The sequence below is a fragment of the Pseudorca crassidens genome, chromosome 5, assembly GCF_039906515.1.
Source record: "Pseudorca crassidens isolate mPseCra1 chromosome 5, mPseCra1.hap1, whole genome shotgun sequence".
Taxonomy (NCBI): domain Eukaryota; kingdom Metazoa; phylum Chordata; class Mammalia; order Artiodactyla; family Delphinidae; genus Pseudorca; species Pseudorca crassidens.
Window position 1 is genome coordinate 30,884,068 of NC_090300.1, and position 25,276 is coordinate 30,909,343.

The 25,276-nt window shown below is 47.2% G+C and overlaps 1 protein-coding gene across 2 annotated transcripts in view; it reads right to left on the reverse strand.

Moving 5' to 3' along the window:
- CLSTN2 (calsyntenin 2) overlaps positions 1–25,276 on the reverse strand; it is a 652,733-nt gene that overhangs the window by 117,699 nt on the left and 509,758 nt on the right. For both annotated transcript variants that reach the window (XM_067737667.1, XM_067737668.1), the window contains one exon: positions 1,662–1,847. In XM_067737667.1, coding sequence (XP_067593768.1) covers positions 1,662–1,847 — 186 coding nt within the window. The remainder of the gene's footprint in view (positions 1–1,661; positions 1,848–25,276) is intronic.

Here is a 25,276-nt window from a genome sequence, read left to right on the forward strand (position 1 = left end):
CACCTGTGTGTGCATGTGTGTTCATGAGTGTGTGTGTCAATGTTGAGAGAGAAAAACTGCCCTGAAGAGAGTAGTGGAGGGGTCCCCAGGAGGGGATGCAGGCTACGCTGTGTGTTCGGGACCTCCTTTTCCTTTGGTGGGGATGGAGTTACCCCCAAGTGTAGGCCCCGTCTAAGAGGAAGCTCTTTCCTAAGCTGCCCACAGCCCAGCTGGAGAGTCAGTGTGAGGGCCTGAATATTCTTGGAGAGAACAGAAATGAAGTATACGTGGTGGGGATGAAGGAGACCCATCCACCCGTGCACGGTGTGGTTTACCAAGCACATGGCACCGTCCCCCCCGTATTGAGTATCTTATTCCACAGCTGACTTGAGCAGTTTACGTTCCGGCTCCAGAGGCCTGGCCCGGAGTCACAGATCCTGAGCCAAAGAGCCCTTCATTCCCACAAACCTACCTTCAAAGTCTGGCTCTGTCACTTTCTATCTGCATGACCTTGAACAAGTCATTTTTCCTCTCTGGGCCTCAAATTGTCCATCTTTAAAACTGGGTGAATAAGACCCTCCTCAGTGTAGTGGGGAACTTAGGGTAGGGCATGTGAAGATTCTAGGAGGGTGCACACAGCAGGTGCTCAGTAAAGCTAAGCTCCCTTGTACAGAACCTCCAGCAGCCTGGCTCCTAGTTCCGGCCTGCTCCTATCTTGGGGCGCCATCTTTCAGCCTGTGGACAGCAAGCCCTCTGTCCCCCACACTTGGACTTTCCAGATCCCACCTCCACTCTCGCCCTAGCTCTTCTTTTCTGACTTGGGCAGCCAGGCCTGGCTTCACCAGCATGTGACCTGAACAATCACACGAGGCCCCCAGCTTGCTTTAATGCTTTGCTGTTGCTGCCTTAAAATTCTTAATAGTTTTGGAAAAGGGTCCTGCACTTTCACTTGCACTAAGCCCTCAAGTTCCATAGCTGGTCCTGGGGGAGGAGACCCACCTCTCCCCAAGTGGCTGACACCACCCTTCACACTGGCCCCTGGGCAGGCACCTCTCTGTAAACCAACACAGTGGAAGGGATCCCTGTTCCTTCAGGCCCTGTGCTAGGTGCTCTTAAACACATGGTGTCGGGCTTCCCTGGTGGCGCAGTGGTTGAGAATCCGCCTGCCAATGCAGGGGACAAGGGTTTGAGCCCTGGGCTGGGAAGATCCCACATGCCGCGGAGCAACTAAGCCCGTGCGCCACAACTACTGAGCCTGCGCTCTAGAGCTCGTGCTCTGCAACAAGAGAAGCTACCACAATGAGAAGCCAGCGCACTGCAACTAGAGAAAGCCCACGTGCAGCAACGAAGACCCAACGCGGCCAAAAATAAATAAATTAATTAAAAAAAAAACAACACATGAGGTCATGAATCCCTATTTTACTGATGAAGAATAGAGGCTTTGTCACATCACTTGCCCACAGCCATACAGTTGGTCCATGGTGGGATCTGATCAGGTGTGTCTGATGCCAAAACCTGTGCCCTCTGACCCTTTAACCATGATAAGTAAACAGTATCCATCCAGAGGTTACACATACCGATGAAGTGGGGAGGGGCGATTCTTTCATAATATAATAACATATGCTTTGTATATATTGTTTAAAAAAATAATTAAAAACTAATCTCAACAGGGAAAAACCTACCACATAACTTCTGAAGGGATTTCTCAGAGTAGGTCTCGCGGTCACAGCCCTTCCCGATGTAGTTGGTCTGCAGCTCTGTGGTGATCTGGATGGAGGACACGGCCCCGTCGCACGTCTCCAGGTGGATGCTGGGGAACAGGGGCATGCTCCCTGAGCCAGGCTGGTACTCAATCCTCTTGGTCCAATCTGAGCAAACAAGGGAAGAATGACAGTAAGTCAGGTACAGACAGTTCCGCTATAACACGTGTTTTGAAAACGTGAATTTGTTCCACCACAATTGATATATTAGGAAACAATTTGAGGATAATGGGAATTTCACATTTGCTTATGCAAGATTTCTTGCATGAGAAATATTAGGTGAATGCAGAAACCTGCACCCAGCTGAGCTGAGCCGAGCCATGTAGGAATGTCCAAAACAGGCACGTGCACAGACCTCAGACATCTACCAGCGACTCCCCTCACCACGTGTGAAAAGCCACACCCGCCTGGACCACTGTTACAACTTTCCATTCCCATCAGAAAACCCTCTTCACAGTAACGTACCAGCTGCAACCTTTCCTGTGTCCACTTCCACAAGCAAACCTCAGGTCTCTTCAAGTACTACTTATTGTAGTACTTATCTATTTCTTAACCACTTAACCTGTGTAAAAGTAACACCGTGCTAACGTTTTCCCTCTCTCTCTTTTTTATGTGTCACTGATGACATTTTCGAGTGTCAAGCCCCTTGCCCCATTTTCCCCGTTTTGCCCAGCAAGGTGAGTTTTAGGAACGTATACCTCTGGTCACAAAATAAAGGCGAGCAAGGTAATTCAGGATTACATGAGGCCACGAGGTGAGGTGCAAGGACTCTTTCCCGAACATTCAGGACTGTGACCCACTTAAGGAGGGCTGATGGTCTTATCCCTGCTTTTTAGTGGAAAAATAACTTGGAGACAATACAATGCTGGAGAGGAACAAAATCACAATCAAAATGGTACCACACGAAACAGAGCAATCAACAAAAATGCACACCAAGCGTGAGTGTACACAAGAATGAATTGAAACAATGATAGCAGCCACTGAAAGTCAGAGGCGAGTCGAGGCCACGCTCATGGTGACTGGCAACAGCACTTGCTGAGAGCGACAGCTGCCTGAGAGGTCTGTGCCAGCCTGAACCAGACTTGTGGGTAGAAGTCTGAATCATCAAGGAACATGAGTTGTGGTACTATTAGTTTATGAATCTCAAACATCTGTCACATTGCTAGATGGTATCCTTTTGCTAAGGTAGAAATGAAAAGCCATGGACTGCCTGCCCTCACCCTTGAGAAACTCAAGAGAGTCCTGCATGTAGGGTCATTCATCAGCCACCCAGGGGTTCCCCAGAAACACTCCATGGGCCACCGGCCGCCACCTTGAGGAAACCAGTGGAGTGGAAGGGCTGGGCTTACGGACTGTCAGATGGCTTCGTTTGGTAAGAAAGCATTTATTTGTTTGGGGTTCTTATGTACCTGGCTCTGCTTGTAGCATCACGGATACAGCAGTGAAGGAGTCAGGACGGGTCCCTGCCTTGTGGAGCTGGGAGAGACAGGCAGATAATGAATATGTCCATGCTGTCCTGTCAGGGAGGGTAAGTGCTATGAAAGGAAAAGTGGTGACAGAGAGTGACTCCATAGATGGAGAGAGTTCCTGTCTGAGCCGAGACCTGAACGTCAAGGATGAACGCCCATGGGAAGCCTCAGAGAAGTTCATTTGAAGTGGATGCCGCAATGATCTTGGCTTGACTCAATCAGGTCAGGAGTTTCTTGGGAAGGTTAGTGAAGGTCTCCTAGCCTCAGGTACCTCATCAGTGAAGTAGGGACCACACTGGGGGGCTGAGGGCCAGGTGCAACCATGCGGGCCTGACATGCAGTAGGGCCCCAGTCCATGTTATTCCTTCCCCAGCGAGCAAAGGAGACGTGCATCCCCCCTGCACTGCAACCCTGCCACATTCCAGCTAACCAGGTAATTTGGGTTTAGCTCTGAACCCCTGCATTAACCAGCCATACTCTAAGGGGTTTCTCTGAGCCATAAGCAAAGATTGCACACCATGTTGTGGGGTTCATCACCAGGGAACTTGCCATGGGAGGATGTTTAAATGATAGCGACTACAAGTAAAAGAGAATACACCCAATTACATGTTTTTACTCAGAGCTCCGCGGAGCTGTGTCTTCTCCCGGAGGATGAGATCACGAAGCTGCTATAGCCCACGCTCTAGAGGTCAATCTAAAGGACCAATCACTGGTAGACAGGAGGGCTTTTTCTTAGATATATCTAAAACTCACAGTGCTGTAAGCAGAGGTCCGCACATGACAAGTCTCGTCGTGTCCTAGGTACACAATGTTTCATACTATTGAGCATTCAATCATGCCATTTCTTCTGCGTGGAGTGCCCTTTCTATTCTCTTCTGTCTGTCACCGCCCGCATGTAACCTTTCAGGATTTCTCCAGTCTGGGTTGAAACCCTCCTCTGTGCTCTCACAGCATATTCACCATTAGACTACAGTATTAGACTCCAAGCTGACGGTTACCCTGAATCCCCATCATTTTGCACAATGGCCGGCACAGAGCACATGCTCACTAGACAGTGGTAGGAAGTGTGAATGGATCCTGTAGGATATCATCTTGGAATTATCCATTCGTGTGCCTGCCTCTTCCTGTAACTAAGAACTCTTTAAAGGCAGGAATTGTGCGTTTATTTTTGATCCCTCCACACCTAGCTCTGAGCACAGGAAATGTTTGCCAGGTGGATCTGAGAAGCCTCAGAGACCTAACCTTGACTTCAGCCATGGCATCCCTTCTTGAGCCAGAGAGAGAAGCCACAGCCTGTTTGTAGCTTCTCTGGTACTGCCTCCGTCTGCCCCTACCCTCAGTCCTGCAGAGCCATCCATCCCAACAGCAGCCCATCACATGTTTGCTTTTCTTTGTCCTCAGCAAGGCAAGTGGTCCAGAACCGATAATGGAGGAATCTCTTCCCAATAATTAAACATGGTGTCAAGGAGGGGGCCTCTTTCCTTCCCTTCCTCACTTTTCTCTCCCTGGATCTTCCTTTTCTTTAGAGATACAGATTTAAAAATAATCAGGGAAATGGTTTTGTGCAGGGGGACCTTGGTATGGCCTTACATCAGTATCGATTCCCTTTATTCTGTGGGGACTGTGGGTGTCTCTTTCTCATCTAGATATTTTAGTGGTTATCTCTGATGAGAAATTCCACATCGAGTCCTTTTCTGAAGGAGTGTAAATAAAGAAGCAAATAAATAACGAAGGAAAAGTCAGTGGAGGCACAGTCCTAGCAAAGTTTTAATTCTTTTTGCCGCCCCTGGGTAGAGGGGACGAGTCCCTCTCTGAAGAGAAATCATGCACAGAAGAACTTTAGGATCATCACACCTGCCAGTTGCTTTGGTGACCTCATGAGGCTTGTTTTTGAGGGTTTATGAAGCGTAGGTAAAAATTGCAACCATATAGTAAAAGAAATCAATGAAGCTTTCTGAGTGTAGCGTCCTGGAGACAGTGGGAAGCTCACACAAACATCTTTCATTTTCCAAGAAGGAGTTGGGGTGGGGATTAAGAGAGCAAAATGCAAGTCATCAAATTCAGCCTTTGTCACATGAAATATCTATTCATCTTCATTTTCCAGAGGGAAGGATGGCAGGATGGCTAAAAGTATGACCTTTAAATTCAGGGTGTCTGTGTTCAAATTCCAGGCCTCCCACTTCCTGTGTGAACTCTGGGCAAACTACTTACCCACCTTGAGTCTCAATAAAAGTCACACCTACCACCCAGGATCTAGGGGGATTAAATGCAGTCGTTTCAGCCTCAAACACAAGGGACATATTCAACAGTTATTATTGTTAAGTGATTATTTATGCAATAACATTTATTGCAGGAAATAAGAAGACATAAAATTATTAGCACCTACAAGGTGCTAAGGGCTTTTAGGTCTCTTCTTTCATTTAATCCTCCCAGCAGCCCAGTGAATGAGTGCTACTATCTTTTCTTTTTTTAAAATAAATTTATTTATTTATTAATTTTTGGGCTGCGTTGGGTCTTCATCGCTGTGCGTGGGCTTTCTCTAGTTGTGGCGAGCAGGGACTACTCTTCGTTGTGGCGCGCGGGCTTCTCATTGCGGTGGCTTCTCTTGTTGCGGAGTACGGGCTCTAGGTGCGCGGGCTTCAGTAGTTGTGGCACACGGGCTCAGTAGTTGTGGCTCACGGGCTCTAGAGCGCAGGCTCAGTAGTTGTGGCACACGGGCTTAGAGGCTCCGCGGCATATGGGGTGTTCCTGGACCAGGGCTTGAACCCGTGTCCCCTGCATTGGCAGGCAGATTCTTAACCACTGCGCCACCAGGAAAGTCCATGAGTGCTACTATCTTAATTGTGCAGATGGAAAACTGTGGCTGAGAGTTGGTGTGACTTGCCCACAGTCACAGGGCTCTTTTACAATAGCTCCTCCATGATTCTGAGGATTTGCTGGAACTGAGAATGGTGAGTTTTACAGATTCATTTTTGTCTTTCAAGATTTTCAATTTTATTTATTTGTTCGGCTGTGTTGGGCCTTTGTTGCTGCGCGTGGGCTTTCTCTAGTTGTGGCAAGTGGGGGCTACTCTTCATTGCGGTGTGCGGGCTTCCCCTTGTGGTGGCTTCTCTTGTTATGGAGCACAGGCTTCAGCAGTTGTGGCACGTAGGCTCAGTAGTTGTGACGCACGGGCTTATTTGCTCTGCGGTACGTGGGATCTTCCCGGACCAGGGCTCGAACCCGTGTCCCCTGCATTGGCAGGCGGATTCTTATCCCCTGTGTCACCAGGGAAGTCCCCAGATTCATTTTTGAACCTTCAATTTGCACTGATATATGAAAAAAAAAGACGATAATCTCTGATGCTCGTGAAGGATTAAGGACTGTTGTCAGTTTTATCACTGCTTGACCTTAGGGGCAGTTTGTGTGGGTGAGGGGTTGCTTGGACACTGAAGACTGGAGAGATCTAGGCTTGAATCTCATCTCCTCCGAATGCGGGTCATGTGACTTTTGCAAAACAGTTGTCATCTCTGGGTCTCTGTGGCCTCATCTGTACATTCGGGATAGTTACACCTCCTCGTGGGCTCATCGTGAGCGTTGAAGGCTAAGGGCCCAACACAGCAACCTTCCTGCTGAAGCCTCAGGATAGAAACATCCCACTCAAGCTTCCTAAACTCTGAGCTGTCCTGCTTGGAAACAAAATCTTTTCAATGTATAAAGAACCTAGAGATTAGTTAATGAATTGTGGTTCCACTGTTTTCTCAAAGGAAGAGAAAGGAAGTAGACCACCTGTTGTTTTAATAATCAAGCTCGATGACATCATAAGTATTCCTGAAAAGGTTAGCACTGGAATGCCTTCAGGAGCTAAATTCCTTCTCGGGGCATTAAGGATTTAGAAACAGGATGATTGCATTATAACTCCTGCTGAATTGGGGGAACATATATTTTCTCATCTGGAGAATATTAACCACTTGGAATGCTCTTATTAGATGCCTGTGGGTGGAACAAAGCTAATCTGAGACTTCTGGAAAGCACAGGCTTTGAGGGCTCTTGTAATCCAAGACACTCAGGTCCATTGTTCCAATTCTGAACTCAGAAGGGACGCAGAAGGATGAGAGGGACAGACACAGGTGTGTCCGAACATTCCTTTTTCCTTTATTGTTCATGTTCAAAGGGCCTCCAGCTCTTCCTGGTCTCACCTTCTAGCAGAGGAAGAAGCATCGGGTTTTCTAGGATTCATACAAGGTAAGTGGCTGGATGTGGGGATGCCGGGAGTGGGAGGGATAGGAAAGGGGTTTTCGCTCCTGATCAGGGATTGTTCAGGCAGCTGACATTCTAACCAGTCTCTGCAGGCATCAACCACCTGGCATCTTTCAAGACTTTCTCTTAGAAATAAGTGGCTTTGGTTTGGCACCAAGGGACTTCCTTTCCCCCAGGGCAAAGCCAGGGAGGTACCCACGCTTAATAGGGAGCATCTTTGCCTCCACTGGCCGTCCAGTGCCTCTGAGTTGGGGGTGAGTAAAGAGGTAGAGATGGGCTGGAAAGGTAAGTGATCAGATGACAGATGCTGGCTAAGAGGTTTGGGTTTCATCTTAGGGCCAGTGAAGAGCCATAAATGGGTGCTTAGTGAGGCCATGAAGAATCTAGACTGTGCTTTGAAAAGATCACTCGGCAGCTGGCTTAGGGCTGGTGCTCATTTGCAGAACACTAGAACATTCCTGATTGCCACCTCTCCATCAACCCACTCAGAGAATCACCTCTGACAGTGTCACACGATGTGGAATTAACTTCAATTCAATTTAACTAAATTCAAGAGTGTTAACTCTGCAGCTGGGCAGACTCAGGTCTGAACCATGGCTCTGCCACTTCTTGGCGGTGTGGCCTTAGGTAAATCAGTGAACCTCCCTGAGCTTCATTTTCTCATCTGTAGAATGATGACAACACAAATCTACCTTGCAGAGCTGCTTTGGGAATTGGAGAAAAGGTATGCAAAGCACCAGGAACAGAGAGCTACTGCCACCACTACCATCATCAGTCTTGTATCATTCTTATCTTTATTCTAGATGACATGTATTTACTGAGCACCTACTATGTGCCAGGCAGAGCCCCAGGCAAGGGAGGCAGAGAAGTATGACTCATAACCCTTAACTGAATGGTGCTGACGGTCAGGGCAGAGGCAGCCACATGGCCAGCTTTCAGGCAGACAGAGGGACAGAGGGACAAAATGTGGGTCCCAGAGAACAAAGAGGAAGAGATAAGTTATCCCGACCAGGGTGATCAGAGGCAGCTTCCTGGGGGAAGCAACCTGGGCTTTGTTTTAATATAGGTGGTATTATTATTTAAGTGTGATAAGGCCAACAGATCAGGATATTATTGCCATTGATAAGAGAATTTGTTATACTCACAAGTCCCAAAGCGAGGGGGCCCACACCACTGGGGGCACATGGAGAAGCACAGGGTCAGTCAGGAGGCAGAGGGAGAGGGGAAAACCACAGGCAAGGGCCTGTACTGTGGTTTGCATGGGAAGGAAGAGGCGAGGCAGGGTAAGCAGCCTTAGGATCGCCTAGTTCGTATAATTTCAGTGGCCTCTGGGGCGTAGGGGCTGTCCCTCGATGTCTGGTACCTGGCCCTGGGGTGAGTAGGGCAGGTGAATGTTGGCTGGAGTGTGAGAGCCTGATAAAAGAGGTGGGTGGGGATGTGGGTTCTGGGTCGGTTGGTTAGTGTTTGAAAAGCAAAAGGGTAAGTTGTTTGCTCTCTCTAGGAATTACCTAATCGAGAGGGGCAGTCCCTCCAGGCTCAGCAAGTCCCCAGTTGTCAATGCATCAGGACGCAGACGGTAGAAGGCATGCTTAACACAGCACTGGAGAATGAGGGGCATTCGGGGGGCAGAGAGGACTCTAGGGTGTCACCACCATGGCCTTGGGGCTGTACAATGCCAACGGGTGCCATTTCGATGGAAAACGACACGAATGGTGCCCCCTGACCAGCAGCCTGGCAGGACTCAGAAAGCACAGACAAACGTAAGGCCAGGGGTGTGCCTCTGGGAGGCCTGGTGTGAGATGGGCCGGAAAGGAACTTTGGGGCCAGGTTACAAGGGACTTAAGTGCTAGGCCAGGGAGCGGCCCTTGTTGTAAATGGTAGTGAAAAGGGCTGGCTTCTGAGACTCGCCTTCTCTCTCCTTCCCCTACAGGGCTCCTGGGGTGAATTCCTCAGTATCCCAGCCTGACTTTGGGTAGGGCCATGGTGACACTTAGGCAACAGAGTATAGAGATGAGGGGTGAGGAGTCAGACGCCTGCCTTCTCTGCTTACCAGCTAGTGCTCCTGGGGCAAGACACTCTCTACCTCAGTTTCCTCATCTGTAAAATGGGGAGAAATTACAACTACATCTCAGGGAGCTGGTGTGAAAATTAGATAAGACCATACATGTGTTAGAGCCAGGACTTGTGCCAGGCCTGCATGACTCCAAAACCCAACTCCAAAAAGGATCCCTTGCTTTTCTGAGTTCATTTTCATTTAACATTTCCTTTTCTGCTGTTGTGGGTTTATAACCGTGAGATGGGACATTCAGCCAGAAGGAGGCAGGAGGTGGTGAGGAGTCCAGTCCAGGTTCCAAGACCAGCTTCATGTGCAGAAGGGCCCCATACTTGGTGTAACATTCTGCTGTCACTTTCTTGAAGATCTTAGTAATTTTAAAGCAAAAGGCTTTTCATTCTCATTTTGAACTGGGACCCACGAATTACATAGCGTCCTTTCCAGCTGAATAACCTTGGGCATGTTCCTTAATGGTTCTGGGCCTCAGTTTCTTCATCTGTAGAATGGGAATATTAATTACCGCAAAGGGAAGAGCCCAGGCTTTGGGGTTAGACCCAGGTGTGAGTCCCAGCTCTGCCACTTGGTACCACGGACAGGGGGGCCAGTCAGTTCCTTCCCTGCCTGAGTTTACTCACGCAAACACTGGTGATGTTATCACCTATTTCAGAGCTGCTGATTGGGTTTATATCAGATGACAAATGCAAACCACTTACCCTGGGCCCAACACATAAGAGGCACATCTACTTTTGAGCATTACATTATACGGCTTTCCCTTCCCCAATTAAAAACAATTACCTGCAGGCACAATTTAAAAAGAAAGAAAACACAAACTCTCTGAACTAATTACAGATATAAGGAATCCTTGCCCTTCCTTTATTACTAACCCCTTGGCATTTACTATACTTAATCTTCACAAGAGGATTTTATTACCTTTTAGTTCTTACTAAAAAGGGAGATCTTAATTAACTACAAAGGAGAAGAAGGGAGAGAAAAAGTACCCACGGTTCAGATCAGAGAGTACAACGCAGGTCAGCCCTCCGCCTGGTGGTCAGTCCCTGGCCCCTCTGTGGCTGGCCCTTCTCTTCCTTCTGAGAATTATTTACTCTTTGTTTATCACCCAGTCATGCTCTGGAGCATAACTTATACATCACTGTGCAGGGCCTGGCACATAATAGGTGCTCAATAAATATCTATGAAATGAGTGAGTGATTAGATGTATGAAAATCTACACACACACACACACACACACACACTCTCCAATTTCGTCAAAGGCGAAGAAGGTAGTCATCTGGAATTCAGAGATTCTAGACTGCCACGCATTAAAATGAAAAGGATCCAAGACGTGGCGTGTGTGTGTGTGTGTGTGTGTGTGTGTGTGTGTGTGTGTGTACACATATGTACACACCTCCGCCTGAGTTTGAGTGTCTGTGGACAAGTGTGTATGATGATGAAATTGCACTTACATATGACTCCAATTTTGGAAAACTTCATGTATTTGCAATTTTTCTAATCCCCTGAGATGTCTCCATAAATGTCAAATGAAACAACTAGTAATTTGTCCTCAAATTTTGTCCTGCCTGTGAAGTTCTCTCTAGTTTCCTGATGACAGAGGGAGTCTAATTCTGTCCCAAATCATCACCATGATTACCGACCCCTTGGCCTGATAATACCCTCACATCGTCACCTGGGTGATTTCAGAGTCGGGCATGTAGGTGGACAATTTCAGGCCTTATTCTGGGAGCACCTGGGAAACTTAAGACAGCTTCCTGCCCAATAGCTTCTCGATGAAGCCCGAGGCTTCTGTCGTACCATCTTCCTTGGCCTGCCATTGTCAACCAGGAGAACCAGTGCTGAGAGGTAAGGACCATGTAAAGATGGCCTGTGATCAGACCAAGTTGGAAACATAATCCAAGTCTAAATCATTTCTGATTTTGTGGAGGGCAAGGGCAAGGGCAAGGACAGATTCTGGGGCAATGCTACTCACTGTGGTCTATAGACAGGTGTGGCCTTGGAACTGCTTGTTATAGTTCTGTCATAGAAATCCAGGGTAGAATTTAGAAATTTTATAGCAATTTGACAGAGTAATTTTACATTTGTTGAATCTAATTATACTTAAAAATTGGCTTATATTTTGAATGCCTTTGCTATTTATTTCATTTTTCTAGAAATCTGTCTCTATTATATTTTTGTAAAATCATGCTCCATGATGATTGGGAAAAAAAACTGGTCCTTCCCCATAGATGATTTGAGAAGTGCAATACGGAAGAACAAATCTGTTTCTTTTACTCTCACCTTTGTATTCTGTTGTTTTTGCTTCCAGTTAAGAATGTTGCCTATAGCCTGAAATATACAGGATAGCCCATTCTCAAGGCTCTGACCTTTAAGGGTATTACACTTTTCCATTTGTATGGAGATAAAAAGTTGCAGAACAGAGCATAGCATTTGTCTTGTTGGAGGTTTGACTTGACCTGCCTGGACAGCTGCAAGAAGGAAGGATTCCAGCACCAAGAAGTTTGCAACAACTAACCATGCCCCCCTCACCATGCCCTGAAAAGTGCTTTGCTGAAACCCTTGGAGGAGTTTGGGGGTTTTTTGGGCACGAGCCACCTGTCTCCTTGCATGACCCTGCCATAAACATTTCTCTGCTCCAAACTCTGACGTTTCAGTTTGGTTGGTCTCACTGTGTTTCAGGCATTTGTAGCCTATCAGACATAGAGTGTACATATGCTTTAATGATTAAAAAAGAGGGCACATCGACCAGAAGTAAACAACGTTCATGTTAAAAGTAAAGATTAAATGCCCCTCTTCTTGGGACGCCAATGCTGACACTCCTTTGATGATAAGACTCCCATCCCAGGTGCCGAGGCCATACTGACTCACTGCGTGTGTGCCGATCTGTTCTTCTTTTTGAAAACCTGAGGAAGTATAACCCTGACTTGTTTAATATTCTTTGGTCTGACAAGATATAAAACTGTGCTGAAAATGCTGTTTCTCCAGAGCAGTTTCTGAGTCATCTGGGAAGATGGCTTCCGGGTTAGTCTTCAGTCTGGCTCAAATAAAACTCTTTGCTATTCTTATTATTGATTGTTTATTGACTATTTTCATTGACACCCTCCTCCGGTGGAAGGAGTACACATCCCCGGCCTGGCGATTTTTGGCTTGGCGATATGACTGGCTTTGACCAGTAGCCTAAACGATTCATTTATTTCTGTGATTGTTTTCCATCTGAAACTCTCACCCCCTACCCCATTCCCATCTACCATCACAAGTTCCACAAGAGCAGGGACTGTGTCTCTTTTGGTTAGATTTTAAATCTCCGGTGCCTGGCGCAGTTCCTGGAACATGGCAGGTTCTCAATAAATATCTGAAGAATGAATGACAAGGATGCTTCACGGAAGGTGTTTCTGCCCAGGTTCTGGGCTGCAGGGACAGACTCTCTTCCTGTTGCCTTCCTTCTGGATTCTCCTCTCATTCCAGTCTCTCGGAATTGAAGATACTGCTGCTGTTCGGCAAGGCTGGGTTTGGGGTCCTTTCTGTGTGCTGCTTCTCCAGGTCCACTGGATCTGCAAATAGCCCTTGGGTGAGTCTGTTCTGCCTCCACGCCTGGCACAGGCCCCCGGGACACTGCAACCCAGTCTGGTTGGTCCCTGGCTGTCCATGCGCTGTGAGGGGATCCATTCACTTCGGCATGGTTCTCTGATGTCTATGTGATCACCTTAGCTTTCCAACAAGCCTCTGAGCCTGCTGGCCCTCCCCTTTCACCCTGGCTCCACGCTGTCTGGGGCTGTCAGGGCAACAGCCGATGCTGCCAACCAAGGGAACCGTATGATGTTCAGAAAGCAGGGTCCCCACCTAAAGCTTGGTTGCTGCTTTCTCCCCAACCTTTTCGTCCCCAAAGATCCTCATCTCACATGCTTCTCAGCTCCCAAACAGAAACACATCCAGCAGAATGGATGCTGGAAAGGTGCAGAAACCAGGCAATTTAAGAACAGCCATTCCGGAAAACAATTCTCCCAAGGGGGAAATCATTAACTCAACCAGCCAGGGTATTTTCTCTTGGATTTATAGAAACTCTTCTCTCTTATGTCCAATAAACATGAGCATTTTCCAGGCAATTTTCTTATCTTGGGACAAATGCATTATTGGTGCAAGACGGCGTAGCTATTCTTCAAGAATCTTTATGTTTATAGCCCTGAAAAGCATTTACAATGCTAGAGTATGGGATTTCAGGCACACACTTTCAGTCTTTTTGTAAAGATGGCTTATGTAAACTTTTCATACTCCAGTCACGTAACTCTCTTTAATCAATAGATCTGTTGCACATGGTTGCAGAATTTATTCATTTTTTTAAATAGAAGGACCACGACTCCCCGTGATATTAGAGGACTGCAGGCAGGACTTTTCATTTCACTGAGCGACTTTCTAAAACTAGAACCAAATTATCATCTCTTCAGAAAATACGGCACAGATCTGCAGAGTCCATGAAATACACTGGCAAGCCGAGAGTCCAAGTGCACAGGGGTGGAGGGAGGTGTCCCTCACATGGCCGGGGGCAGCGGAAGTCATCGCAGACAATTAGGAAGATGCTCGGCCAAACTTATCTCAGGCCTCAAAATGCCCAAACACTTTTCTCCAGGTAACACACGCCTGAGAAAGTAATCCAAAATGCAAAGACTTTCGCACAGGTATTCACTGATACACAGAAAAGTGGAACCAAGCTAAAGCCAGACAATCACACTGCCCTAGCTGACTTCAAGGACCCCGTCAAGCATGTGTGACCTTCTTGGAGAGAACGTCACGCAGCGGCTGAGAGCGTGGTGAGGTTTCATGACGTGGGACAATACATGTGGCACAAAGTTAAGTGGAAAAAAACCAAAGTTCAAATAACTATGTATGAAGGGAGAAAGGTACACTATAATACTGATAACACTGCATTCACTGGATCATGGGGAATTTTTTTTTTTTTTTCAATACGCGGGCCTCTCACTGTTGTGGCCTCTCCCATTGCGGAGCACAGGCTCCGGACGCGCAGGCTCAGCGGCCACGGCTCACGGGCCCAGCCGCTCCGCGGCATGTGGGATCTTCCCGGACCGGGGCACGCACCCGTGTCCCCTGCATCGGCAGGCGGACTCCCAACCACTGCGCCACCAGGGAAGCCCGGGAATTTTTATTGTAATTATTTTCCTTTAAAAATTAGTTTCAAATGAGCATGAAATACTCTATAATTTAAAATCTGTTTACATTAAAAAGTTGCAGTGGCTCAGTTGCTACTTATTACACAGAACCGGCAAACGTTGCCTGAAAACCATCCTTCTCCCTTGCCCACCTGGGCCGACAGACAAACTGCCTCTTCTCTTTGCCACAAAGGGCTCCTGTTGGCGTGTCTGAGTGCCGCCCACATACTGGGTACGGGGGGCTTCGTCTTGCATTCAGTAATGAGGGATGTTATAAATCCATGGAGCTGAGAGCCTGAGAGCAAAAGCCTTGGAGGCTGGGAGGAGCTGACATGCTGTCACTATTTGCTTCTGGGCCTGGAGCCTGGAAAAAGGTGGGAGAGTCTGCCCAAGGGAGGGTGCCATTTGCCCAACCTCCGCGGGTGGACAGGCCCCAGCTCCTCGCGGGCGGGTGCTGCCTGTGTGTCGCTGGCCGCCATCACCCAGGGATGCAGCGTCTCGGGCCAGAGACAGACACTGGTGGTGGGAGACGCAGAGGGGCTTCCGGTCTCCAGCTAACGCCTCATTGCTGAAACAAGGCAAAACAAACAACCCACTTGTCTTAAACTGGCTGAAAATGTGGTCACGTTTTACTCTACATACTAACTTCCCCCAGTCAGGTTACAGAAATCCGTCATCCTCGGAGTGTACTAGTTTCTAGAGGCCCCAGACAGGTTCCCCACATTGGCTCATGATCTGATAGGCAGCTCCAGGCCCCCCAGGCCCCCTGAGCTTCCACTTTGCCCTGGGCCCATGTGCCCGTGCCTGCTGCCCCCGTGGCGGGCCTTGCCCTGTCCTCCTGACTAGGGAAACCAGCCTCCTGGCTGAGGGTACCAACTGGGGATGCTCTGAAGGCACCCAGACCTCAGCAGCTGAGGTTGGCTGGGCTCCATGGAAAGGGAGGGAGGAGGGACCCTCCCTGCTGAGCCCCACCATGTTCCTCGGGGCCAGGTGAACTCTGGCTGTTACGCCCACAGCCTTACAGGAGCTCTCTGGAAAGTTCTGTCTACTTCGTTCACTGTCCGCATTGGAAATCATGCCACATCTGTCATGGAGACAAACAAGGAAACACACACTGGTTCACCCACCTCTGCAGAATTTTCTCCACACCCTTCCCTGCAACGCAAACTCTGGTCCCCCGTCAGTTAAAGAGCAAGAGATGCTGAGCGGGACGCGGGTGGAAACCGATTGCTGGAAGGTGCAGCATGTAAGCACCAAGCTCTCTGGGGGGTGCTCCTCCCTGCCCGTTCCCAGCACGGCCTCCATCCCCACCCCCTCAGTGCACCTGGTGAATGGTATTGACCCCCTCGTTGCAGCTTCAGTGCCATCTCATCTGGGAAGACTTTCCAAAGGCTCAGGCACGCCTGTTCTCTGCTCTCCCAGCCCCTGGGTCCCCCGTCCCTGCTCTGACCTCCCTGGATCAGAATCATCTACTCAGGATCAGGTCACCTGCTTGCCCTCACCCTCCAGCTCCAGCTCACAGCCCCAGGACTCCCCACCCACCAGGCTCAGGGTAGGCCCTGGGGGGGAGTTCCCTGAGTTGAATGGAAGCTATGAGAGCCTCTCTTTTGTGCTGGGACCATGGCCGTCCCCCTGCGTGGTTAGAGTGGGGTCAGTTCTCCAGGCCCCTGTCTTGGCATTTCCAGGGTCATGACACCCTCCACAGTGTGAATCCAGGGCTGACTCACAGATCTCCAGCCTGTTGCTCAATCCACCAAGAGCCATGTGATGAGGATGCAGAGAGGAGGGGGCACGATTCTGCCCACTTTAGAGATGAGGACAAGTGTGGCAAAGAGAGGCAGTGGCTTGCTGTGGTCACAGGCATATCACGGAAACCAAGTGTGTTTGATGTGCTGATGGCGATATCAGTGTCTAAGCTGATGCCACCCAGTAACGTCTTGCCTGGGCCTCTTATATGTGCTATCAGTCTGCCCGGCATGCATCTGAGGAAGGAGGGCCATTTCACCGATGGGACGACTGAGCCTGAGATGTGAAATCACCTGCCTAAGGTTACACCCCCAGCAAATGGCACCAACAGCCTGGCCTGACTCCTAAAACCGCTCTAGAGGCCTCTGTTTCTTCATCTCCCTTGTGGGTCTAATGGAGCTGCTCCTGTGTGCCGGGCACAGTTCTGCCTCGGGACAACCCTCTGAGACAGGTACTGTTATTAGTCTCACTTTGCAGATACCACATCCGAGGGCTCAGAGAGGTAAGTGACTTGCTTAGTGTCCCTGAGCTAAGGCATGATGAAACCTGGATTTGAGCCCAGATCTTTCTGGCTTTGGAGCCAGCCTTCCTAAAGCCATACCCTCTCCTGACGCCCCGCAGGGAGAAGATTCAAGTGCCTGCAAATATTAAAAGAACTGTCAGCAGAAGAGGAAGTAGGCTGAATGTGTGTGGTTCTGGGGTAGACACAGGTCCATGGAGAGATAGGGTGGAGTGTGGAGTTCTGAGTCAGAAGACCTATACCCGCCGTGGTTCCACCTCTCAGCATTTGGGTGTCCTTGGGCAAGCCCGTCCCCTTCTCAGAATCCAAGGGATCATCTAAGAAGGCTGAGAGATACCCTCCTATCCTGAACAAAGGCAGGCACCAGTGACAGGCTTGTGTGGCAGGAGTGATATCTCTCCCCACTGCTACCCTGAAAGCACGGTGCCCTGCTGTCCAATGACACGTCTTCTTTATAGCACGAGGGAAGGGTTCTGACTGCAGGATTCTCTGCAAGACAGCTTTCCTCCAATGGTCTCCCAAGGGGGCCAGTGTCCTCCTTTGCTCTGAGACACTGCATCTGACTGGGCAGGAGCCCTGTGTGTGCAGGCAGAAGGGACTGGGTTTGCAGGCTGGTCCTGTCTATTACCAGCTGAGTGGCAAGACTCTCAACCTCCAAGTCCCCACCTGCATAATGGGAAACGAACAGCTTTCAGGGTGTGGTGAAGCATGAGTACGTGAGTACCTGCATCACCCTCACACAGCACAGCACACAGGAAAGTGCGCCGGCAGTGCCGACTATTATTGGCTGAGTGTCGTTTGGGGTGATTGCAGTCTACCCACACCCCTCCCTCGCAGGGCTGAGGTTATGCACCCAGAAACCTTGGGGTTCATTTCCCCCCAGGCTCACATGGAGCCACGGGGAGCCAGGCTTGCGCGTGGGTGCATTTATCCAGCAGGTCTATTTTTTTTTGGCGGTACGCGGGCCTCTCCCGTTGTGGCCTCTCCCGTTGCGGAGCACAGGCTCCGGACGCGCAGGCTCAGCGGCCATGGCTCACGGACCCAGCCGCTCCGCGGCATGTGGGATCTTCCCGGACCAGGTCACGAACCCGCGTCCCCTGCATCGGCAGGCGGACTCTCAACCACTGCGCCACCAGGGAAGCCCTATCCAGCAAATCTTTAAGTGCATTAAAACCCTGCCGAGTAAGAAAATTAGCATCCTTGTCAGAGCCATTTGTTGCACCTTAAGGATCTACTGTGTCAGTGCTGTCAGAACAGGTCATTATTCACGGAGGAGGAGAGCCCCACGAAGCCTCTCCCGGGGCGCGGATGCTCACCTGGCAGACGGGAGCTAACTCAAGGACCGCGGTCCTGGGGTCACGCCCACCAGAGTTAGTGGAATTCCAATGACTGGGTTTGGGGGCAAAATGTTCCATCGTGATTTAAAAAATTGAAATAAAGGGAACTAGAAAGAGCTGTTCTTCACTGAGCCCCACCACGTGTGGTTCTGAGGGCGGCGCTGTACCCGCAGACTTTCATCCCATCCTCATTAGAAGGCATTGTTGTTCCCTTTGCACCTGGGGAAGCTGAACCAGGCAGGAGTGACTTTCTCGAGGATGCAGACTGCACTGGAGCTGAGCTGAGACTGACGCCTGGGTTCTCAGCCCCCGAGACTGTGCTCTTCCCTCCCCACCCCACTGTCTCCCTTTGGTTCCGGTCTTCAGCTCCGAAATCAAGGACATGATGCTCAAGCCACACAGACGTACCCAGCTCTGTGGATTTCAGGCTGTGTGTATGTGCGTGTCTCATTTGTGTGATAGTATCTATTGTATCGGTTTTGATCATAACATTATTTGCACGGTGGTTTAAATTTTGCAAAGCATTTCCACACAGAGAGCCTCTTGTGGTCTTCTTAACAATCTTACGAAATAACTGGGCCAAGGATCATGATTCTTAATTTACAGTTGAGGAAACCGAAGCTCAGACAGGGAAGAGGTTTCAGCAAAGCCTGCGGACCAAGATGGAGCTAAATGCTGATGGAGCCCTTCTTATCCCCATCCAGCTCTGTCTTCTCTGGTTTGTTCCTGATTCCTGCAGCCCTGCGACCCCATAACCTTCCTGACTCCTGCATCCCTGCGCCCCCATCACCTCCCTGACTCCTGCAGCCCAGCACCCCTGTCACCTTCCTGACTCCTGCATCCCTGCGCCCCCATCACCTTCCCCCAGTGTTGGGTTCAGGGCTACACTTGGGAAAGGTGGGTGGAGGAATCAGAGGAAGAATGGAAGGAATAAAAGGGGAGGAGAGGAAGGTGGAGAATGGGGAGACGGGGTCAGGTAGAGAATTCTGATAAAGAAGAGAGTCAGGAGGACAGGAGGAGAATACACAGAGGGTGTGTGGGACAAAGGAGCTGAGCCCCTGGGATGAACCTCAAATAAAGCCAGGTTCTGTCCTGACGAATGGAAGAGTAGATGGTGGGTAATTGTCATGCTCATGTCTCTTATAGGAGAAAAGCATCTTCCTGCTCTGGTGTGAAGAGCTGAGCTTGGCCCTGATGTCTTTGCATTTGAAGCTTAACACCCAGGTCTCAGGCTCAAGTGGGGTTTCTCTGGCCGGTGAGATCACCAGAGGCAACTTTATGTGCAGACAAATAGTCTGCAAGAGATGGACAATCTGCAAGTTTATTTTCAAATGAGCTGTAATCTCAAGGGGACAGTGTGCTGGACCAGGCTCGATCAAGGAAGTGTGAGTTGGGTGAGTCAGGGAGAGGGGAGAGAAAGAATATTGGGCACCTTTTAGATGGAACCTATATATTGCTTCATTGAACTCTAGCTGCCCTTTCAAGGTAAGTCTCCTCACCATTTTGGAGATAAGGTGAGAGGTTAAATACGTTCCCTAAGGACACACCGGTTGTGTCTTTTCTGAACAGTTTTCTGAGATGCCCTTTTATAAAGCTGGTTACACGCCCCTTTGGAAATTCCCAACCTCCTTGTTCTATCCTCCTCCTTCCTCCTCATACCTCAGTCCCTCTGCGATAGACTGACATGAATGTGAATTCCATCTCTGCCATTTACCAGCTGTGAGGTTTTGGGCAAGTCACTCAATCTCTCTTGGCTTAAGTTTTCCTCATCTGTAAAATGGGCTAGAATTGCTTATCTGTCCTCTGTGCAGTGAACCTTGCTTTGGACTTTTGTAATTCTTTGCCTCTGTCTAAATGTGTCCATTTATTTTTCCATTTTTTTCTAGGCTGTCCTAGGTACTCCAATAAACAACTTCCCACTAAGGAGTCAATGGACAATAATAGTTTGGTGCAAGTGTCAACAAACGTTTTCTGGAATGGACCATAGTAAATATTCAGGCTTCAAGGGCCATCTGGTCCCCATGTAACTACTCAGCTCTGCTGTTGTATTGCAAAAGCTGCCATGAGATAATATGTAAATGAATGAGTGTAGTGTGTGCCAAACAACTTTATTTACGGGCACTAAAATTTGAATTTCATGTAATTTTCATGTGCCACAAAATATTATTCATCTTTTGATTTTTTTTCAAGCATTTAAGATGTACAAACCATTTTGTAGCTCACGGTTTCACAGAAACAGGTTGACTAGATTTGGCTTGTGGGCTATACTTTGCTGAACCCTGGCTTAATAGTGACATTTGGCATTTGCAATTTAAGTGGGGATTATCCTGTTAAAGAAGAAAACCACAGGCCACAAATGGCATTGCTTGTGATAAGCCCATGATATCAAACCTAGATTTAATACCTGACCTAATTGCAGTTTCAACCTTCCCAAGAAACGTAATCTTAATCGGCCAGTCTGGAATTTTATTCTCAGCACCAACCAGGTAATCTGTCATGTGCTCCCTCTCTATCCCCCAAAGAAAGAAGAGGCAATCTGCATGAGAGACTCTTGCCCTTTACCCCAAAGAAGGTGACCTGGTCTGAAGCAACTCTTTCTTTTTTCTTTAGCTTTTTCTTTCTTTCTTTCTTTCTTTTCTTTTTTTTTTTTTTTTTTTGCTAATAGCCTCCTTGCCCACGCTCCTTCTATAAAAACCCTCCATTTTGTACAACTCCTTGGAGCACCTATTTACTAGATGAGATGCTGCCTGATTCATGAATTATTGAATTAAGCCAATTATATCTTCACATTTACTTGGCTGAATTCTGTTTTTTACCATATTTGGTGGCAGCAGTGGGATTGAAGCAAACTTCCAATGGCATTTGGGGACAACAGGGAACACAGGCATGGTGCCCCATGAATACTTTTCAGTTCACAGTCCTTCTCACCATTTCCGAGGGCCATTGGCAAATTCCTCTCAGTTTGAGCGCCATTCACTTCGCTTTCAAGCTCCCAGTATAACTGGCTTCCTTTACAGGGCAGGTCAGCTTGAGCTGGTAAATGATTCTGCCTGCAGCCAATTGAGCTGACAGATGATTCTGCCTGGAGCCAAGCCCTTAGCCTTTCAGAATGCAATTTCCAGGTTTTTGAGTGGAAAACCCCAGCCATTGATTCTGTTCCCAGATTCCGCACTGGGAACTGATGAAAGTTTAGTGTGCAATTCCTCATGTGCTTGGAATCCTTCCCCAGATTCCATGTTGGGGACTGTTTGTGGCAGCTGCAGTTCTCCATTTTGTTTGGAATCAGTCCTCAGTTCCTCAATCCTTGGGGATGGCCGGTTCAGTCCTTTCCCCAAGCTTCCATGGGAATTGTTGGTGGTGCATGCAGGGCCTTCTTTTCGCCAGGACACAGAAACATCTCTTGGTTACTGCCTATATGTTAATGTGCACGTGTCTGTCTTCTTTTGCGTAGATAAAGGCTAATTGCTAATGAGATCCTTTATATCCGAAACTTGAGTGTGCCACCTCCGGCATACCTTCTTATTTTACGTCTGAGCACTGTGATTCCAGAAGCTGTAGGTATTTACAAAAATGGCAAAATCTTGCTCAGCTTGTTTTGTGTCCTGAGAGCTGGGCTTGGTAGCCACCAGCTTGAGGGTTCCAAAACATGGCTAAATAGAAATGTGAGTTATACCCCATTTATGGCTGGGCACAGCTGGATAGAAATATGGGTTAAGCTCCGTTTGTAGCCAGGGACCTACCAAACTGCTGTCAGCCCTTAGAGGAATTACAATGGCCATTATGAGGAATAGATAGATCATTTAAAAAACATACATAAAAGCAAGGGCTCCATCATACAAACAGAATGGGATACCTATTTTAATAGGTGTGCAGAAGTCTACAATGGTTTTTGAAATTCCAAAATAGCTACATTGAAAGACTTACTGCAAAAGCCCAATGAAAAAATTGAAGACATAAAAGGTACCTAAAACAAAAGCTACAACCCAATCTTTTGGGGAATTGGAAACAACTGTCTTTGTCTTGAAAATCTCTGCAGGGTCAAAGGTGTGGCTCTCTAGGAGTTCAAAGTTCACCTGCCTTACAGGGAACTATCTTCAATATCCTGTAATAAACCATAATGGAAAAGTATATGAAAGAGAATATATATTGAATCATTTTGCTGTATACCAGAAATTAACACAACATTATAAATCAACTATACTTCAATTAAAAATAATAAAGCAAGCAAACAAAAACCACAAAGTTCACCTGCCTTTTTTTTTCTTTTTTGCCAATCCCCAAACCTCACCTATTCCTCTCAAAATGCTTACAAAAATCAGGACATTGGAAACAGAATTGTACTGCGCTTAATCTGTGCCTTTGTGATATAAATTTCCTATTCCTATCTTCTTTAGGACCAAAGAGCCATTCTTTGAGATGCAATCTTAATAGGGAAGTTTCTCACCAGAAGAAAAAGAAAAAGAGCGAGGAGGTATTTGGAAACTGGGCTAACTAGAAATCTTACAAATCTTTTCCACTAATATTAGTAACTATAAGCTCTCTGTGTGCAGCAGTATGTTTCTTTGTCTATATATGTATATGTAGATATGTTTTTCTACTTTTGGATGGTATTGCCAAAATTAACTTGTAAAAGAGCTCTAGTTGGTTTCATTTGCTTCAGAAATATAACAGAAACTAACTCAAGTATTTTTCAAGTTCACGTGATTTAGAATAATCTTTAGTAAATAAAAGCTAATTAAAACAGACATACCTTTTAAGGTTATTGACATTGAACATAATGCAGAAAAACCACTTTTATTCTGCTCAGTTTTATTAGTCAGATTCATGTTTCTCTGTTGCAAAATTTGTCAGCAAAAAATAAAATAACTTAGAATGATGACTGGTTTTGTCTAGTGTCCCATGAAGCTTTTGTGGGTAACTTAAACATGATTGATGACAGCAAATGTTTTAGATAGATGTAAATAGGAAAGAATTTATATATAAACTTTTCAGCAACAATTATATTTTATGGTATAGGTACTTAAAAATAGCCTTTGAAATCTCTTTTGGTAACTTGAAACTTTTGAGTTTTCTAAAGTTAAATGGTAGAAATGTATTACATACCTAGGTCTTTTATAAATAAGAAAATTGTGAAACATTAATTACTGAACATAGGTTTATCTACTTTTGGCTTCCTATTGCAAAGAAACTCAAGATAAATTTGGTTCTATTAGTGATAGGGATAGAGTAGGATAGTTACACAGGTAGTTGTAGAAGTCCCAGTAGGGGATTATAGAGAGGGAAACCTAGGGAACTTTGGGAGACCACTGTAAGTTAATGATAGCTCAAGAAAGCTGTCAGAATGTCGTGAAATGAAGCAGGCTTGCTTAACTATAAGGCCATAAATAAAAGCATGAGATATGCCTGAGGTCACTAAGTGAAAGAAAAAAAATGAGGCCTGCATTCTGCCAGTTGAGTTCATCAAGATAATGAACCTTAGGACCAAGGACAGGAATTTAAGGGAAAGGTGACATTCCTAAGTAGGAGACCCTCATATGGAAACCTGAGATGATTCAACATATTTTAGTATATGTTACCACGCTTCTGCTGATTTGAATAAGCGCTACAACAGTCCTAGTTTGACCTCATAGGGTCAAACCCTCTCCTGCCTGATACGAAGGAGGAGGTAGTGATGTAAGCCTGACATCTACTTGAAGAATGAGGAAGAAGGTGGTCTTCTCCCCTCCTCCACTTTCCTTTGATTATAAAAATGTAGCCTGCTGAATCTGTGGGGCAGAGCCCCCTCGCCTGCCCACTTGCTTCCCTCACAAGTGTCCTATGTTAATAAATCCACTTCTTGCCTATCACTTTGCCTCTCACTAAATTCCTTCTGTGCTGAGACACAAAGAACCTGAGCCTCAGTAAGTCCAGTCACCAGGTGAGTGACTCTAATTAAAAGACCATGGGTTCAAGTTCCAATCAGAGGTGCACAGTTTCATTAGTAAACATGTTTTGTGTCACGCTGAAAGACTGTCCTGTGAAGAAACACATGTTTCTAGAAATTATGAAATGCATTCATAAATTTGTCAATCTAAAAAAAATGCTCGTCTGACATGTGGTTCAAAATTGCTTGCTTCTGAGTTTTCACTAGAAATTAAGGTTTCTAAGAGTTAAGAATTCTAATTCATATACGTAATTAAAGCTAGTCGTAATAATAAGGGACACAACTTTACATGCAAGGAAAGTGGGATGTGTTTCTTGGGTAAGAAAAGATATGACGTGTGGAAATGCATTCCTATTAAGGGAAATGAGAGTAGTTTTGCCTAAACTGGAACTTCTGCTTATGAAGGACAAACTAAATTGTGTACAGAAAGTTGATGAGAGCGAGGAAAAGATGGAATTTTACCTTGCATAATCCCTCAAACTGGTTAAAATTGAGTCGATATTATAAGGGTGTTAAAACACGCTTTACTATCAGTATATGGTCAGGCCACTCAAGATGGCTGTTCTCTTGCTCTCTGTACATCCCCTGCCAGACCAGTGCCTGCTTCACCTACACCCTACACGCATGACTACATACTTACCCCAGGCCCCAGCTAGTGACAGCATATTAAAGGGGTGGTGAGGGGTGTGCCCCTCTGCTGGTTTCCCTGCTAACTAATGAGCCAACCTGACGTCAATTTCCCGTATAACTGGCAATCTCCCCATCCCCTGGGGAGTGAAGACTGCCACCCTGTCCTGCCCACCATCCGCTGCTGCACGCGGTGGTGGGGTGTCCTTGCAGGACCTTGCTTCAGACGTGTAAGCTCCCCCATCCATTAAACCACGGACGTCTCTGTTGCTGATTCCGGGCTCTTTCTTCGGTCTTGAAGCTGGGCAAGCACAGGCCTTAGAGGCCTGCGGGGTGCAGCCCAACCATCAGTAATATACTTATGTGAAACTAAAACTTGGTTTTCTTTCATCTGCTAAAATGACAAAGGAGATTCTCTTTCCACATGCACTAAAAACCTGACTGACCCC